The sequence below is a fragment of the Cynocephalus volans genome, chromosome 3 (assembly GCF_027409185.1).
Source record: "Cynocephalus volans isolate mCynVol1 chromosome 3, mCynVol1.pri, whole genome shotgun sequence".
NCBI lineage: Eukaryota > Metazoa > Chordata > Mammalia > Dermoptera > Cynocephalidae > Cynocephalus > Cynocephalus volans.
In genome coordinates, this window is record NC_084462.1 from 33,153,291 (window position 1) to 33,172,249 (window position 18,959).

The 18,959-nt window shown below is 39.2% G+C and overlaps 1 protein-coding gene across 5 annotated transcripts in view; it reads right to left on the minus strand.

Annotated features, from left to right (window-relative positions):
* Window positions 1-207: 207 nt before the first annotated feature.
* Window positions 208-18,959, minus strand: part of LOC134372124 (S-adenosyl-L-methionine-dependent tRNA 4-demethylwyosine synthase TYW1) — a 216,539-nt gene continuing 197,787 nt past the window's right edge. For all 5 annotated transcript variants that reach the window (XM_063089339.1, XM_063089340.1, XM_063089338.1 and 2 more), the window contains one exon: window positions 208-2,737. In XM_063089339.1, the coding sequence (XP_062945409.1) occupies window positions 2,516-2,737 (222 nt within the window). In that variant the 3' untranslated portion in view covers window positions 208-2,515. The remainder of the gene's footprint in view (window positions 2,738-18,959) is intronic.

The window sequence follows — 18,959 nt, forward strand, 5'->3', positions numbered from 1 at the left end:
GCTTGGCTGTCAGGACAGGTAACCTGTAGCAGGAGCCATTTGTGGGCTCCTTAGCATGAGCTCATGCTTTTTAACATGTGAACGTGTTTTCCTATCTTTCTTCAATGACCAGTGACACATCTGTGTCTCAGTGAGATCTTGCCTCACTGGTCTAGACCACCACCTCTGTCTCATGGTCAACACAAAACTAGACACAAGCTTCAGGGGAGCTCAAGAAAGAACACATGATTTCTGTTATACTTTATCACTATCCCATCCATGACATAAGAAATATATATTTGGTCTCTGTCCCCAGTTCCTGGCACAAAGCTCCTAAAACTCTTGTAATTTCCTGAGTGACAGGAGTGCTGAGTGCATTTTTTGTTTTAATAATTGCTCTTGACCCGTTTCCTGAAAGAGTTCCTCAATCCCTTGGAACTTCTTGGGTAATAGTAGTTAGTGCCTTTTGTTCTAACGAGTTGGGCTTGTTCTTGGTGGGCTGCTGGATGGGGCTGGTAACCAGAAAGACCAAGCCATAATTAGAAACATGGGACTTTCAGCCCCACCCCCATCCTCCAGGTAGGGGATAGGGGCTGGAGAGTGATCATGCCTGTGTGCTCCCTCAACTGCAGGGTGCAGAGAGCATCCAGGATGGTGAACACGTCTATGTGCTGGGAGGATGGCACACCCCAGCTCCACAGGGACAGAAGCTCCCGCGCTCCAAACCCTTCCAGACCTTACCCTATGTATCTCCTCATCTGGCTGTTTACTTGTATCCTTTAAAATACCCTTTGTAATAAATCAGCAACAGTAGGTAAACTGTTTTCCTGAGTTCCGTGAGCCACCCTAGGACGTTACCAAATCCAAGAAGGGGGTCATGGGAATCTCCAATTTATTTATTTATTTATTTATTTTGTCTTTTTCGTGACCGGCACTCAGCCAGTGAGTGCACCAGCCATTCCTATATAGGATCCGAACCCGCGGCGGGAGCGTTGCTGCACTCCCAGCGCCGCACTCTGCCAAGTGTGCCACGGGGTCGGCCCGGAATCTCCAATTTATAGTCAGACAGAAGTTGTGGGTACCCTGGGGACCTACCACTTGCAACTGATGTCTGAAGTGAGGAGAAGTCCTTTGAGACTGAGACCTTAAATGTGGGGTGTGTGTTAACTCCAGTTAGTGTCAGAACTGGACTGAACTGTAGAACACCCAGCTGGTGTCTGAGCGTTAGTCAATGTGGAGAAAAAAACCCCACACATGTGATGGCAGAAGTGAAGTATTAAGAGTGGGGTGAAGTACAGAGAGAAAAACAGGTGGTTTTTCCTATATTCACCAACCCATGTCCCAACAGAGAGAAGTATTTGACTCTACCACTTAGAAATAAATATGGTGCCCAGTTTTCAAAAAGTGGGTATGTAGATGATATTATCTATGAATTTTACTTCAGCATAGAGGGTGTTATAAAATAGCAGATATATAAGGAGGAGGTGGGTCTGATACGGCTTAGAACTATGGGACCAGGATATCACTAAAATAAGCACTTTAAAAGAAAAGTCATGCTCTGGTCCTTACAAATGATTATTGTATAATTCAACTCCTGGATAAAGGAATTTTAAAAAACTTTGACAACCTGAAAAAAAAAACTATTGAGTATGATGTTTTCAATCAGAATAAGTGTGCACCTTAGAGAACAGATTGTGTAAAGCAGCGAGGGCCGCAGGAGTGAAAGGTGGAGGCCTGCTGTACGTGCAGCGCGAGAGGCGGGACAGTGACTCATAAACAAAAGCAAATCATGCTCCTTGTTCCAAAGTGTGTCTCTGAGACTAATCACTTAACGTATCACATGGCAATTGCTCTTACAGAAGAGAGTTTTACTCCAATCCAGCCCATACATATTACCTTCTATGGTAATTTGTACAGGAACATGATAAGATCTAGTGTAGTTTTAGATCCAATGCAATTTCATAAAGGGTTGGTAATAAGCAAAGATTTAAAGTAATCACTGCAGTATTTAAAAGTATCTGAGAATTATGAAAATGTGGGAGGACACCTCCTGAGCATGTGTTAGGATGTGAGAGGGGCCACACTCTTCTCTCAGAAGGGAGGACAAGGCAGTGCTGAGCAGCTGCTCAACAGCGAGCCACCAGCCAGGAAGAAGAAGAGCACAGACGTTTGCTCCTTGTGTAACGTTCTTGTAGACAGCATTCCAGGAAGTCTTACTAAAATGTAATTCAAAACTATGAGTTAAATTCCAGTAATGACTGTGTACTTCCCCCCCAAAACGATTTTCCTCTCAGAAATAAAATCAGGAAAGTGACTGAGTTCTGGTAAGAAAAGCTGTGGCTGAGTCCAGACACTGTAAGGGTGGATGCCATCTCTCCAGCCTGCCAGGTGCGGGACTTGTATCCCTGCATGCTACTTTAGTCTCAACTATATGAAATGTCATTCATGTAATTTGTCCTTGGAAAAATCACAGGAGTCCAAGAACCTTCTGGGGCCATCCAGTTTTTGTCCTTCAGTGCCCTAAAGTCAGATAAGCTCAACATCCAGAAATATCCTTTGATTTGTTCTTTCTCTGATATCTTGTATCCTTGGGATCAAAGCCTCTTTCACTGGCACCGAACAATGCCCAGTGAGGAGTTCTGGCCATATAATCCTTTGCACCAAAGGTCTGTGACCCACCACTATCGTCATACTGCTGGATGAGCTCCTGGAAGCGGTTGTAATTGATCCATGTCCACCATTCTCCATCAATCTTAAACTGGAAACAAAAAGAGTAGAAAAATAACAAATAAATACCAGAAAATCACTAATGAGCCTGATTTGGTCCTCTCTGTCATGTTAAAGAAAACTCTTCCATATTCCAGATATGGTGTCCTATCAAAGCAATACATGTTACAAGTCAGAGGAGAGTCTCTCTTCCCTGGGCACTGGTGCTGTGGCAGCCTCGAAGAACCAGCTGCTGAATAGGGAATTCTGCCTGGATCTGGAAGTCAAGCCAGTTAGTCCTGCGCAATATCACTAACAGACGGTTAACTTTTTTGGTGTCATCCTGTATTAATGGTCAAGCTAATTCTAATTCCCCACTGTTGCCACGTTTTTATTGGTTATGATTTTCACGGTTGTGATAGCAGCGCCTAGTGGAACTCTTTTTATTACTAAACTTTGCTTGTTATTAGTAAAGCTTTAATCAATGGCTTTCAATCCTGAAATGCTAACTAAATGACTCAAACAAGCCTTTTAGCATAACGTGAACAAAATATCTCATTAGTGGAAAGTCTTGTTAAGAATTTCAGTTCAATAAAAGGGAATAATCCAATTTGTACTCTCTTAAGGAAATTGCTTCTCAAAAGTCACTGTGGAATAATGACCTGGAATGAAGAAAACAGAAAGCAAGCTGAAGAGGCTCTGAAGGAAATACTAATTGAACTGTGAAGGCTTTTAATTCAAAGCATCTGTTTGGCATTCATTTGTGTAAATGCATACTCATATGTTATAATATGTTATAAAAAGACAAGTATTTCTGCTAAGCCACTGTCTTTTTAAACTCTATAAAGCAAGTTAAGTAACAATTTCCTGTTCTAGCTGAAAAAAAATATTGAAAATATATACATTCCTTAATTTAAAATATTAAAATATGCTGCATTTAAATGACAGATCTTTTTACCCAACAGCTAAGAGCCTTCTAGTGGGAAAAAATGCCAAATAAGTGAGAAAGTTTAGTTTACCTATGAATTATGAGAAATTTTCTTCTAATAAGACCATTCTTCACAGTGGTGCCCCAGGGGCTCTATGATCTCTACAACCTGGGATGTAGTATTTGTATCTTGCCATCTCTTTCCCTCCCAAGATTGACTGTCCCTGGAGTGCTCTCTACTACTATGGAAGAAATCACTGTTATTCCCAGCCTCAAACTGCAGTCAAAGGCAACCTCCCTTTCCCTGGCCCCTCACATCCCAAAACCAGCTGACGCTGTCAATTCTCCCTGAGCAGCATTTCTGTTGCCAGTGAACATCGCCCTAATGTAGGCCCTTCCTTCTGGGACTTGGCAATAGTCTTCCAACTGATTGGTCTTCTGACTCCAGTTTTGGCTTCTTCCAACATTTCTGACTGCCTACTATGCCTTCAGCAGAACGGGTTCCCATCATCTAGAATATGAAGTCTAAACATCACATCTGCACCTGCAGGCCCTTCCTGAGATGTCTCTGTCTGATTAACACCAACGTATGCTTCAGGTCTCAACGTCCTCTGCTCTGGGAAGTCTTCCCGAATCCCTTTAGACTATGACAGTTCCCCTGCGCAGGACCTCACTGTGTCTCAACTTGCCCGAGAGTAGCACATTAGAATCGCTTCTGTAGTTACCTCCCCAACTCTACCTTCTCCTACCAAGACACAGTGAGTGTATCTGATTCACCAGTGATGCTGTGGCTCAGGAAACACAAGGGCCCACACCTTCCTCCTTCCCTCTGAACAAAGCTACAAGACCATACAATGACAGAGATTCCCCCTGTCTACTGACACTGAGAGACATGATGGGACTCTGCTACTACCGGCTCTGTGAAACAGGATGGGCTGTTGCAAAGAGTATTCATGGCGGAAGGCCTGACCTCACACTTGAATGGACGTGGGGTGAATTCCCAACTAGTGCAGGAGTAAACACGTTGTTAACATGTATATCATTAACATGCATGTCAGGAACATGCTTCCTATCAACATTCATGGAACGCCAACTAAGGATTTGACCCAGTCACAGACATTTTTAAAATAATTATAAAACAACACAGCATGTGCACTGGGAGAGGCTATGCACAGAACACTCTGGGAGAAAGACGTGATCAGTCACAGTCACCCCCAGAAGCTCGGCTTTGCAGAGAGTCCTCTTGGGGGCTGCCTGCTTTGCTTGCTGAGAGAAACAGATAACCATATTCTCCTCTTCCCTAGTTGTTACCCTTTTGAAGTTTAGATCTCTAGGTCTGAAAACTGAGCCCTCAGGATCCATAATCCTGGTCTTTCTCCTCCCTCAAACTCTAAGAGTAATCCCTTGCCATGGATAGTCTAAGAGGAACTGAAGGATTAGTTTGGACTAGAGCAACAGACTTAAGTTTTTTATACCACAACCTACTGTAAAAAATACATTTTATATATCTCAATATAGTACTTGCACAAACACACACTCACTCCCACATACGTATGTACACAAGAAACACAACAAACTATATGCAATGCATTTCATTTTTTAAAAATTGCTGGTTACAACCCGCTACATTGATTTCCTGACTTCTAATGCAGTTGAAAACCTCTGCCCTAAAAGACCTGCTCTTTTCTGACTCTAAAACTCTACCCTTCTTAATTGAGAAGAAACCAGTTGCACAGATATGACAATTGTAAGCTACAATCTGACAACTAACTCTGATTCTCAATATCTAAGAAAGAAACCTGGAAGACCAAGTAGATGCAGCACAAAGTAGTGTGTTTGTCAGCTTGGGCTGCCATAACAACCAACCATAGACTGGTGGCTTAAACAACAGAAAGTTATTTTCACATTCTGGAGGCCAAAAATCCAAGATCAAGGTCAAATTTCCTGCCAATTTGGTGTCTGGTGATGGCTCTCTTCCTGGCCTGCAGACAGGTGCCTTCATGCCACGTCCCACAGGCCTTTTCTTGGTATGTGTACATGGAAAGAGAATGAGCAAGTGAGCTCTCTGGTGTCTCTTCTTATAAGGACACTAATCCTTCCTATCAGATGAGGGCCCCATCCTTATAACCTCATTTAACCTTAATTATTTCCTTAGAGGCCCCATCTGCAAATACAGCCACACTGGGGGTTAGGACCTCAACATGAATTTTGGGGGGATATAACTTTTTATCAATAACAGTAGGTTAATTTCAGAGTAACACTAAGCCATCAGATCCCAAAGACAAAACTAAATCTATATATGCCCCCTCTCAAGACAATCTGAGAATAATCATACTGAATAATAACAGATGGCTCAGAAAAAGTCAAACTGTTTCATGCAAAAGGCAGAAGCTAAAAGGGCAAATTTTTACTATGGCACATATTACACTGAAAGACAGCTGCATAAACAGAGCAATGAAACCATAAATCTCATGCAATTTGAGGTTAAGCATGCTGCGATATGAGGTCACCCTGCTTCCAGAATTCCTCAAATCCAACAGTAAGGGAAGATATAAATCTACGAAGAATTACAAATAAACTCAAAAGGTCACAGATGATCTCAAAAACACACCACAAGTGCAATAAGGCACAACCCTGAGTAAATACGGCCCTGCAGCCCGGGATCTGCAGCCCTGCTGGAGGAGGAACCAGCGTGGGCTCCCACTGTCTGAACAATCAAACTGCCGCACAAAGGGTCTGATCACTTCTTCATCTTTCACACAGAAAAACTTCACTGAACAGGGTAATAACAATGTAGTTTTTTTATTATTATAAATGTTTTAAAAGATTCTATTAAAGATGATGAATTAAAGACATGCATTTACTGCACTGCCTCTTAAAACCCCACTCAACTGATGGTAAGGTCATTTAAAAAAGACATGTAACCTATAAAAACAAAGACATCAGGAGATGAGTAAATAACATCAAACTTTTAGAAACTGAAAAGATAATGGATGAGCAATAACTGACTTAGCAGATCCAAGAGAGCGGAATCCTAAGCCAGCAGACAGAGAAATCCAAGATTCAACCCAATTTATGCTCAGAATTCCCAAAAGGCTCAGAAACTAGTTGCACCAATCACCCTTGGAAGTGGAGGATGAGGAAGCACCAATCCCATTCCTCCCCAAAATCCAAAGATTGGTTTATATTCTGTTTGAGAAACTGTTAGATTCTCAAGTTCCTGACCCCCTGCACATATAACACATCTGAGCACATGCCCACCCCACATTCTAGCAGAAGACTGTAGGTTTTTTCTCAGAGGACAACATGAGAGGATCTATAGCCTATGGGATAGCAGGTGAGGACAGGGCTACCACACTGAGAATAGGGCATTAGAACAGCCCTATTCCTCTTCCTACTTCCTCACCACCGGTGGACATGCAAGCTGTGCAAAATTAGAAAACTCTTCTGACCAGCCCAAGAGGAAAGAGTGAAAGGTACTGGAATTTGGGGTTCCCTAAGCAGAAATGGCCCAACTAGATCACTCCGAGATAAAGCAAAGCCCACACCCTGGGGACTCCCAATCTGCTCTCTAGTCTCCTGTTCTCAAACATGAGCAGATAACCAATGACCATCAGGCATCTGAGGAACTCTTCTAACATGAAGGAGAGACAAACATATACCAAAGAAGAGAGTAAAAGAATAAGCAGTGCCTATGCAGGCAAAAAATGATGACAACAATGACAACAAAACAACTAAACGGAAACAGCTATCACTGATGGCCTCAGAGAAATAAGATACTGTCTTTATAAAAAGTTATGCTACAAGAATAAATATTCAAGCAATGAAAAAGATCTCAGATTTACAAAATACGGGAGCAGAAATGAAGGATTCATGAGAAGGAAATATAGAAAACAGAAAAGACAAAAAAAAATTAAAGAACTAGTCCAAGAAACCTAATTTTAAAATAATAAGAGTTCTAGAAGAAAAGAAAAAAGAAATGGAAGGGAAAAAAACCTCCAACAAAATAAGTCCGGAAAAATTTTAAGCAAAGGTCACAAATTTCCAGATTAAAGGGTCCACAATAGATAAAAATAGACACACTTTCTGAGGCATATCAAAATGAAATTTCAAAGCAATAAAGAAAAAGAAATATTCTAACAAGGAAAAAAATGGTCATATGCAAAGAATTAAGAATCAGAATGCTTTCAGAGTTCTCAAAAACTGCACTGCAAGCTAAAAGCTCCAACCTCACAGGGAAAATAGTTTCCAACCTATAATTCTATATCCAGCAAAACTATCAATCATGTATGTAGGGAGAATAAAAGCATTTTTAGATATTTAAGGTCTCAAAGAAGTTGTACCTCCCACATATCCTACTAAAGAATATGTTCCACTTGAATGAGGGAGTAAATTTTTTAAAAACGTGGAATTCCAGAAATGAGGTATCACACACAGGAGAGAGCTGGAAAAGATCCCGACAAAACAGCTGTGCACCAGGCATAGAGAGTGAACTGTCCAAGGTGGGTGGGTCAGAAAGTACCTTTGGAGAGATTTCTTTAAAAAGATGAACTTGATAGAAAACCCAACATATCTGAAAGTCTGAGAGGAGATACAAGTAATGGCAGAGTCCAAGAGTTGAATTAAAGAACACAGAAATCTAGACAAAGAAAAAAAATGATGATTATTAACTCCAAGAAAACTAAAAAGTTGTACTGAGAACAAACAGTAATCACAGGAGATCGTGTGGCTCAGTGGTGAGCAGTGTTCCTATAGTCATAACAATGCAAAAAACAACAATGAATCTGTAAAATTCTGGTCTGTGCATGTTGGGAAGGTGAGGCAATGGGAAGAGGCAGAACAGAGCTTAATCCTCACCTTCTACAGTACACAGTGAAGACAGAATGAACAAAATAGGGAAAAAAATTTAGCGCAATGTAAGTATGTTGTTTAGAGATATGGAGATAAATTCCAAAAGAACTAGCTGGAAAATCTGAAAGTGGTTGTCACTTGAGATGGGAAAAGGAGGTATGTTTGTGTTCAAGGAAGGTACAAGGAACTGCTGTTCTTTGTTATAAACTTTGACTCCTTAAACTCTGTCCATGTAGAATTGTGACAAAACTAAAGTTTAAAATAGTAGTAACTGTATCCAACCAAGAAAGGAAAAAGTATATTATTAGCAACCTAAGCCAAAAAACATCAGAGGGGAGGGGGAAGGAGAGAACTGGCACACAGACAGCAGTGACCAATGCTCATGGAGCATGCTACTGTGTGCAGGACACTATGTTTGGGCCTCTATCTTTGTAATACACTTAGCAAACATATGTGGTTGGATTTTTATCTTTAAAATTTAGGCAAAAGTCAAAAAGGCTAAGTAACAAACGTGTTGAAGGTCGCATCCTCAGTAAGTGGAAGGCCTGACACGCAGATTTGAGGTTGTTAAGTAGCTCATGACCATCACACTATCCCACACTGCCTGTTAACTTTCAAACTGGAAAGTGACAGACTAAAAATAAACATGTCCCTCAAGTGGTTCTGGGGGAGAGTGCAAAGAGATTTTTACCCCTTGATTTATTTGTGTACAATATTTCTAAGTTAACACCCTCTCTTTAACTGACCTAAAAATTACAGAAAAACACCTGCATATTCCAAATTCTTGGGTTACTTCACCTTTCGGGAGTATACAGTCTAAACAGTGAACACACTGAGAAGTACGCTGTCTACTAGTTACATCTCTATGCAAGCACAGTATAGAGAGACATTAACACTGCTCCACAGCAAAAGCAGGTGGACCCAAAGCTTCATATACATCCCTTTAAATTCAGCGGGCTCTGCCTTTGACTGGTTCTGCTTTATTTACACAGTTTCCATCCTTTCTGAAGAAATAATAATTAAAAAAATAAAACTGCCACAGTGAAAGATATTCCTCCCATTACTTTAACTGCTTCTTTCTTTTTTTCTGTAGATGAAGAACTGACTTCCCATTAGTTTCAGTCACTTCTATATAGACACCTCTACATAGAAGACCCACAGCTACTTCAAACTGAAAATGTCACAAACAAAAATTCCTATTATTTGGCCTACTCCCATCCTGTCTCAACCCTGCTCTGCTGAAGGTTTTTCCAGATTTTAAATTATAAATACTGTGTAGCCACTGGAAAAGTCCCAATCATTCAAATGCCTCATATTTCTACACAGCCAAGAGTTGAAATAAGAAGGAAATTCTGTATATGAGATGAAAAAGAGCAAACTGAGCTGTTTATTAATGACATTGGAGGTATTTTGTATAAATATTCCTCCATGTGATTCTGTAGTATGCTTAAAGCCTTTATTAACAGCCTGCTACAGACAAGACACTGTTCTAGAAGCTTTACATACATACTTCATTTAGCCATCACAATCATCCCACAAATAGAATTACTCCTATACTGCAGGTAAGAAAAATGAGAAATGACAAAGCTGGGATCTGAAAACAGATATAAGCACAAAGTTCAGGGGTCCCCAAGACCAACCTCACTTGAGCCTTCGTGTACAAAGATTTTACTGGGGCTCAGTCACCTCGACATAGTTGACTGCGTGTCTGACACTAGTTTCCGGCCCCTTCAGAGGCTAAGCCGATACTGCCTGGCCCAAAGCCCCTACTCTAAGCCATACGACTGGCATAAACTATCCAGTGTGGCCTAAAGTCTACAGATAAACAAAGACACTCTTATCAGGCAGGACATTCCAAGGGCTTAGAAATCACCTCCTGGAAGCTGAGGACAAAGGTAAGTCTTTTCTTTGGGTAAAACTAATCCTTTATTGAACAACCAGATTTCAAAGTCCATATATAATGGACAAAATGGAATAATACAAAACTAAAAAAGAACACTAATAAAAAAGAATCATACATGTTATTTTCATTTTTGCATGCTTAAGAAAAGCTTTTATGTCATCTTGGTGCCTATTATTATATTCCAAACAGGTCATCCAAATCTGCAGTCATACTTAACAAACCAAACAGTTGGGGAAATACTGACTAAAGAAAGGGAGAGGGGCTGCCAGACCTTCCCATAACTCAGAAGCACATGTTAACCGGGTATGAGTAGAGGAAGTCCAGGGGTAGAATAGGAAGAAGTGATTTTGGAATACTGAGAAGTGATTTTTGGAAAACAAAGAGTGTTACAGCAATCCCTTTGGATTTCCTAGATTTATGAGTTTGTTCTTGCCCCTAGTAGCTGCAACTCTGCTGTCTGTTCTATGGGTAACAGGAGACAGAGATTACACAGACAGATTTCAAAGTGTAGCTGATTACTGCAGTGGTGGAATGCCAATCAGAGTTGCTACCCTTTTCTGAGCATAGTGGATTGAATGTCCCCCCAAACTCACTGAAGCACGAATTATGTCCCCCAAATTTTATGTATTAGAAATGAGGCCCCCACTGTGACTGTTAAGGGAGTAGGAAATCTTATTATGGTAATTGAAAGGTGCAGCCTTATAGAGGTAATTAGACTGTAGGACCAAACCGTAGTGAATGGTTTAATAATGGTGGTCAGGGGTGTGGTTCTGAGGGCATTAAAAGGGGAGCACAAAAAGTCTGTCCCTCCCTCTGCTCTCTCTGCTCTGTCATTTTCACAATGTGATTCCCTGCCATCACTGTTCACCACCACCAAAAACTTCAACAGCTATGTTCTCTGGACGTTGGACTTCCTAGCCTCAGAAACTGTAAGCAATAAATTTTGTTTTCTTTATAAAATACCCAGTTCTGTGTATTTTGTTAAAAGCAACAGAAATGGACTAATATACTGAGTTTACTGGTGATAAGTAGGACTCACATGGCAACGATTGCCCATGAAATCATTCTGAGAGACAAAGCTACAACAAGATTAAATCCTAGATATATCCAAATGCAATTAAATTTTTTTATCTGGAAACACATTTTCTGAAGTTTCTATCTTAATCTCCAATTTTGTTGAAGTGCAGCTAAGTCCTCCAAGCGGTGTCACCAAAATGCCAATTTTCTGTGACATTTCTCTAAAAGTAATTCAAGGGAGCAATCAGGCCTCTGATAAGAGTGAGTTCCACATGTACCACAAAAGGAAAAACATTCAGTAAGTAGGTTTTGTTAAGAGAACAGTGTGCAAAACCTAAATGGAAACACACAATTCCCTTCTTATTCCTAGAGGGGAGGGCATGGGGAGTGGCCAGCTCTTCCCTCCCTCCCGTTATGGATTATAAGTCTATACATCCAAGAAGGAGGCCTTGTGCTCAGTGCTTAATTACCTACAGAATCTCAAATTCAGCAAAAACTCTCTGAGTTGATGATTTTGGCGACCAAGCAAACTGCTGCTGGGTGATCTGGGACAGGGTAGTCTATATCCTGCTTTCAATGGACACCTCGCTTTCCACATCTTGTCTGACTACTCTGTACCCTTTGAGAGGCAATACGATACGGTTGTTCAAAGTAGGTTTAGGGTTTTGAAACATTCGGGTTTGAATTCTAGCTATGCCTTACTTTTCCCTGGAAAAGACTTGTACTCTTTTAGCCTCAGTTTTCTCTTTTGGAATATAAGAGAAAATAGTGCTCAGGATTTTTTAAAACTTTATAAGGATTAAATGAATTAATACATGGATAATGCTGGTCACAGTGACTTTATAAATGTTACCGATTGCGTTTATTAGTACACTCCAGAACTAAAGAATGACACCAGATAGCTCATCAGTAATAAAAGATGCTACAAGGTAATGAAAAGACAACAGAGTAACATCTTCAAAGCGCTAAGAGAAAACACATCACTTTAGAGTTTTTCACTTTGATAATCTATCATTCAAGAGTGATTCACTCTTGACTTTCAGAGTGATTCACTGTGAAATAATGATGTTTTTAGGGGAAAAAATAACTAAATTTACCACTCACTCCAGTAAAAAGGAAACTGCACCCAGCAGGAACACCTGGGATATAGAAACAAAGGTGAACTAAGAAAGTGGTATTTATGTGGATACATCTAAACAAGTATTACCTGCAAGGAAGAGTACAGGAAAGTCTTTGTATTGTGCTGAAGGAGGACAGCAGTGTTGATGAACTTCAAAATTCAACTAGGTATAAATTTTAAATATGCAAGGGTGGAGGATTTGGGGAAGGGTGGTGAAGAAGTGCACCAGGAATATTTTTCCCCACCTAGACAAAAATCCCACTGGCAGAATTTGTTTGATGTAAATATTTTGGAATTCTGGTCTATTGAGCAACTTTCATAAGAAGGCCTGACAGTAAACCGCAGTTAATTTCAGTCCATTTCAGCTCTTAGTTCCAAAGCAGCTTCTCATCCCCAAACCCCCGGGCCCTGTGACAGGCAACTGTGTATGTCTTCCTGGAGCAGCTTGCATGCAGCCTGTAGGAGCCAGGACGGGCAGTAAGAACCCTTTTTGCCAAATACTGGAAATCTATGTCCTGAGCACTGATTGCTTCTGATCACAGAGGTGCAAACAAAGAGGTGGGCAGCCACTGTTGCTGCACCTCTCCCCACTGTTGCAAGCCCCTCTTCCTCTAGCCAAAGACACTTCCAGGGTGTTTCATGGGTCCACACCCTTTCCCCCTTTTCAGTTTTCTCTTTTTCCCCCTTTGGGAGACAGACATTAAAGACTAGGAAATTCAAAAACAACCACATATATAGTGGAAATTAGAAAGTTACCATGCACACCCTTAGGAAAGACCTGAAAAGACCAAGAGTTTATACCTGAAGGAATTCTCAGCCAAGAGACAGCCTTCAGTAATCAAACACAGCAAAGAAACACAAATACAAAATAAAAAACCCCAGCAATTCCTGAGAAAGGAATTTGATTTCCAGAGTTAACACATTACTAGACACAAATGTCCACTTTCTAACAAAAAATTCATAAGGCATACAAAGAAACAGGAAAGCATGGTCTATTCAAAGGAAGAAATATAGACTAACAGAAAGTGACCCTGAGAAAGACCTGATGACAGATCTATTAGACAAAAATGTTAAAACCATCTTGAAAATGCTGTAAGGACAAAAGAAAGACATGGGAATGTCAAGGATAATTTGTATGGAGAAATGGAAATAACAAAAACAAAATCTAAAAAAGAAATTCTGGAACTAAAAAGTATAATAACTGAAATGAAAAACTCACTGGAGGGATTCAAAGGCAGATTTCAGCAGGCAGAAGGAAAAAAATAGTAAACATAAACACAGGACAATTGTAATTATTGAGTCTGAGGAACAGAAAGAAAAAAGACTGAAGAAAAGTGAACAGAGACTAAGTAACCTGTCAGACAATGAAGGCAGATCAATGTATGTGCATTGTGACAGTCCCTGAAGGAGAAGAGTGACAGAAAAAAGAGAATATTTGAAGAAAATGGCTGAACATTTCCCAAATTTGATGAAAGTCATGCATATAAGCATTCAAGAAGGTCAACAAACTCCAAGTAGGATTAACTCAAAAGACACATGAAGGCACATTATAATCAAACCCTCAAATGCCAAAAACAAAGAGACAATGTCGAAAGAAGCAAGAGAGAAGTGACTCGTATATATGGGGTCCTCAATAAAGTAATCAGCAGATTTCCAATCAGATACTCTGGGGGCCAGAAGGCTGATGTATTTAAAGTACTGAGGGCTAGCCCATGGCTCACTTGGGAGAGTGTGGTGCTGACGACACCAGGGCCGTGGGTTTGGAACCCTGCGTAGGGATGGCCAGTTGGCACTCTTGGGAGAGCATGGTGCTGACAACGCCAAGTCAGGGTTAAGATCCCCTTACCAGTCATCTTTAAAAAAAAAAGTGCTGAAAGAAAAAAGTATTAACCAAGAATCCTATTATCTGGCAAAAACTGTCCTTCAAATGTAAGGGAGAAATTAAGACACTCCCAGATGAACAAAAGCTGAGGGAGTCCATTATCACTAGATCTATCCTGCAAAAAATGGTAAAGGGAGTCCTACAGGTTGAAAAGAAAGGATAAAAGACAATAACTTAAAGCTGTATGAAGAAATAAAGACTGCAGTAAAGGTAAATACACGAGCAATTATAAAAGCTAGTATTATTTTAACTTTGGTTTGTAACTCCACATTTTGTTTTCTATATAATTTAAGAAGTAATGTATTAAAAGGCTATTGTTAGTTTATGTTTAGAGGCACACAATGTATAAAAAAATGTATTTGTGACATTTAAAAGGGATGGGGAAAAAGCTGTAAAGCAGCAGAGATTTTGTATGTTACTGAAGTAAGCTGCTATGAATTAAAGTTAGAGTTTTAACTTTAGAGTGTTAAATGTAACGCCCATGGAAACCATGAAAAACAAACAACAAAAAACTATAGAATATACACACAAAAAAATGAGAAGGTAATTCAATACTTTAAGTACAATTAATCAACTAAATCCAAAAGAAGACAGTAATGCAGGAAATTAGGGATAAGAAGACTATAAGGCATATAGAAAACAAATAGCAAAATGACAGAAGTAAGTCCCTCCTGATCAGTAATTCCTTTAAATGTAACTGGATTAAACTATCTAATCATTGGTAGAATGAATAAGAAAATATTATCCAACTATATGCTGTCTACAGGAGGCTCACTTTAGATCCAAAACCAGAACTAGATTGACAGTGGAAAAACAGACAAAGACATCCCTTGCAAATAATAACCAAAAGAGAACAGGGATGACTATATTAATATCACACAAAATAGACCTTTAACTCAAAAAGTTTATAAGAGACAAAGAAGGACATACATTATATATTAATAAACAGTTTGATACAACAAGATCATAAACATGCATACACCTAATAACAGATCATCAAAATATATAAAGCAGTAACTGACAAAATTGAAAAGAGAAATAGACGGTTCTACAATAATAGTTGGAGACTTCAATACCCCATTCTCAATAATGAATACAGCAACTAGACAGAAGACAAGCAAGGAAATACAGCATTTGGACAACACAATAAACTGGTTAGATTTAACAGATATATACAGAACACTCAACAACAACAACAACAGAATATACATCCTTCTCAAGTGCATATAGGACATTTTGTAGGGCAGACCACATGTTAGGCCAAAAATTACATCTAAGTAAATTTTCAAAGGTAGATGTCACATAAAGCATGTTCTCTGACTATAATGAGATAAAGTTAGAAATCAATAAATGAAGGAAAATGGGAAACCCCACAAATTTGTGGAAACAACACACACCTAAACAACCAATGGAGAAAAGAAGAAATCCCAAAGGAAATTAGAAAATATTTAGAGACTAATGAAAATGAAAACACCACATACCAAAATTTACAAGTCACAGTGAAAGTAGTGCTAAGATAAAAATGTACAGCTATACATACTTACATTTTGAAAAGAAGACTTCAAATAACCTGTCATAGCTCATTTTCTGTTGCTATAACTGAATACCACAGATTTAATAATTTATAAATGACAGAGATTTTTTAGTTCATTGTTCTGAAAGCTGGAAGTCCCAGAACATGACACTGGTATCATTGGTTGAGAACCTTCTTGCTGTATCATGACAAGGTGGGAGGCATCACATGGGAAAAAAGAGCAAGTGTGCTAGCTCAGGTCTTTATTCCTCTTCTTATAAAGCCACCAGTCCCATCATAAGAACCCCACCCTGATGACCTTAGCTAATCCTAATTACCTCCAAAAGGCCCCATATTTCCAACCAACATATGAATTTGGAGATTAAACTTCCAACACATGAAATTTAGGGGAAACATTCAAACCACAGTACAACCTAACTTTAAAACTTAAGGAACTATAAAAAGAAAAGCTAACTGAAGAAAACAAATAATGAAGATTACACCACAGATAAACAATATAGAGAATAGAAAATGCAAAAAGTCAACGAAAGCAAAAGTTCATTCTTTGAAAAGATAAGCAAAATTGATAAATGCTTAGCTGGACAAACTAAGAAAAAAAACTCAAATTTCTAAAATCAAAAATGGTATTGCTACTAATTTTGTAGGAATTAAAATAATTATGAGAGTACTATGAACACTGGTTTGCTAAGAATTAGGTAACCCATATGAAATATGTAAATTTCTATAAACACAAAATCTACCTAGACTAAACTTTACAAAAATAAAAAATCTGAACAGACCTATAACTAGTAAGAAGATTAAATCAGTAATAAAAAATCTCCCAACAAAGAAAAGCCCTGGACCTGATGCTTTGGTGAATTTTACCAAACATTTTAAAAAGAACTAACAATATTTTTAAAACCTTTCCCAACAATTGAAGAGGAGGAAATACTTCCTAAATCATTCCATGAGGCCATTACCCTGATTACCAAAACCAGGCAAAGACATTACAAGAAAAGAAAGCTACATACAAAGACCTCTAATAAACATAGTATAAAAATCCTCAGCAAAATACCAGCAAACCAAATTCAGTGGCATATTAAAAGGATTATATACCCCACAAACAGGTGGGATTTACTTCTGGAATGCAAGGACAGTTCAATATATGAAAATCAGCAAATGTAATACATAACATTAACAGAATGAAGGAAAAAACCTACATGATCAGGTCAATAGATGCAAAAAAAAAAAAAAGCATGTGACAAAATTCTACACCCTTTCATAATAAAAATACTCAACAAAGTAAGAATAGAAGAAAACTACCTCAACGTAATAAAAGCCATACATAAAAACCCACAGTGAAGATCACACTCCATAGTGAAAGACTGAAAGCTTTTCCTCTAAGATCAACAAGGAAAGAATAACTGCTATTGCAACTTCTATTCAGTAGAGTATTAAAAGTCCTAGTCAGAGCAATTTGGCAAGGACAGAGCCATGGCTACAACCCAGCCCACTGGGCCCAAGCTGCCAAGGAGTACCTCAGAGTCCTGCCTCTGTGGACAATCTACATCTAACGCTGCCACAAACAGTGAACCTGCACCCTAAGACATAGGTGTCACAATAAGTTCACAGACCCTGAGCCTAGAGCCCTGGCTCTGTAACTACCTGAAGCACCTTAACCTGGAACCCACTGCTGCTGCAGCCAATTGTAGGTCAGACCTAACATGAAGAGGGATCCTCTTGGTAAAGTCTCCCCATTGTGTGGAAAATAAGAACAGAAGGACCCCAAAAGTGACCAATCGAAGACCTTAACAACCTATGCCACCACCACTGCTGCCACAAACTGCTACCGCCTAGGTCACTGAGGTACTCACAATCATCACTGACATTGACTGCACCTGAAGAAGCTGCACAGAGGCTACACCACTGCTTCTACATGGAACCAGAATCACCACACTCTTCCCAAACAGCCCAGTAAGAGCTATCTCTGGGTGATACACTTTCTCTAGTACAGTCATTCTGTAAAGTTTGGAAGAGCCAATTGTTCCACCAGATGCACAGACATCACTGCAGGGACATAAGAAACATGCAAGTACAATGAAGGATTATACCACCAAAGCAAGAAAATAACACTCTAGGAACAGATCACAAAGAAAATCTACACATTGCCAGAAAAGGAATCCAAAATAATTTAAGAAAACCCCACAAAACACAAGACTATACAGATATACAATTAAACAAAATCAGGAAAACAATCCATGACATGAACAAGAAATTTAACAAAGAGATAGAAAACATAAAAAAGAAGCAAACATAAATCCTGCAGCAGAAGAAATCAATGAATAAAATATACAATAGATTCAACAGCAGACTAGATCAAGCAGAAGAAAGAATCTCTGAAAGTGAAAATAGGTCATATGAAATTACCCAGTCGGGGGGGGGATAAAATAGGGTGAATAAAAGCCTATTGGAATTATAGCACAACGTTAAATAGAAAATATTCACATTATGGGAGTATCAGAAGGAGAAGACAAGGGGAAAGGTGGAGAAAGCCTACTTAAGGAAATAATAGTTAATAACTTCTGAAATTTAGAGAGAGAGATGGACATATATCCAGGAAGCTCAAGGTCCCCAAACAGTTTCAACCCAAAAAGATCCTCTCAGTGGCATAATATAGTTAAACTGTCAAAAGTCCAAGATAAAGAGAGAATTCTGAAATAGCAAGAGAAGAGTGTCAGGTAACATCTAAAGGAATTCTCATTAGACAACAGATATCTCAGCAAAAACCTTACAGGACAGGAGAGAACGAGATGATATATTCAAAGTGCTGAAAGAAAAAAACCTGCCAGCCAATAATACTACACCAAGCAAAGCTATCATACAGAAATAAAGAATAAATAAAGCCATTCCTAGACAAGCAAAAACCGAGGGAACTCATCAACAGCAGACTAACCTTACAAGCAATGCTCAAAAAAGACTTATACCTAGAAGCAAAAAAAAAAAGATAACTACCATCATGAAAACAAGCAAAAGTATAAAACTCACTGGTAAAGCTGATAC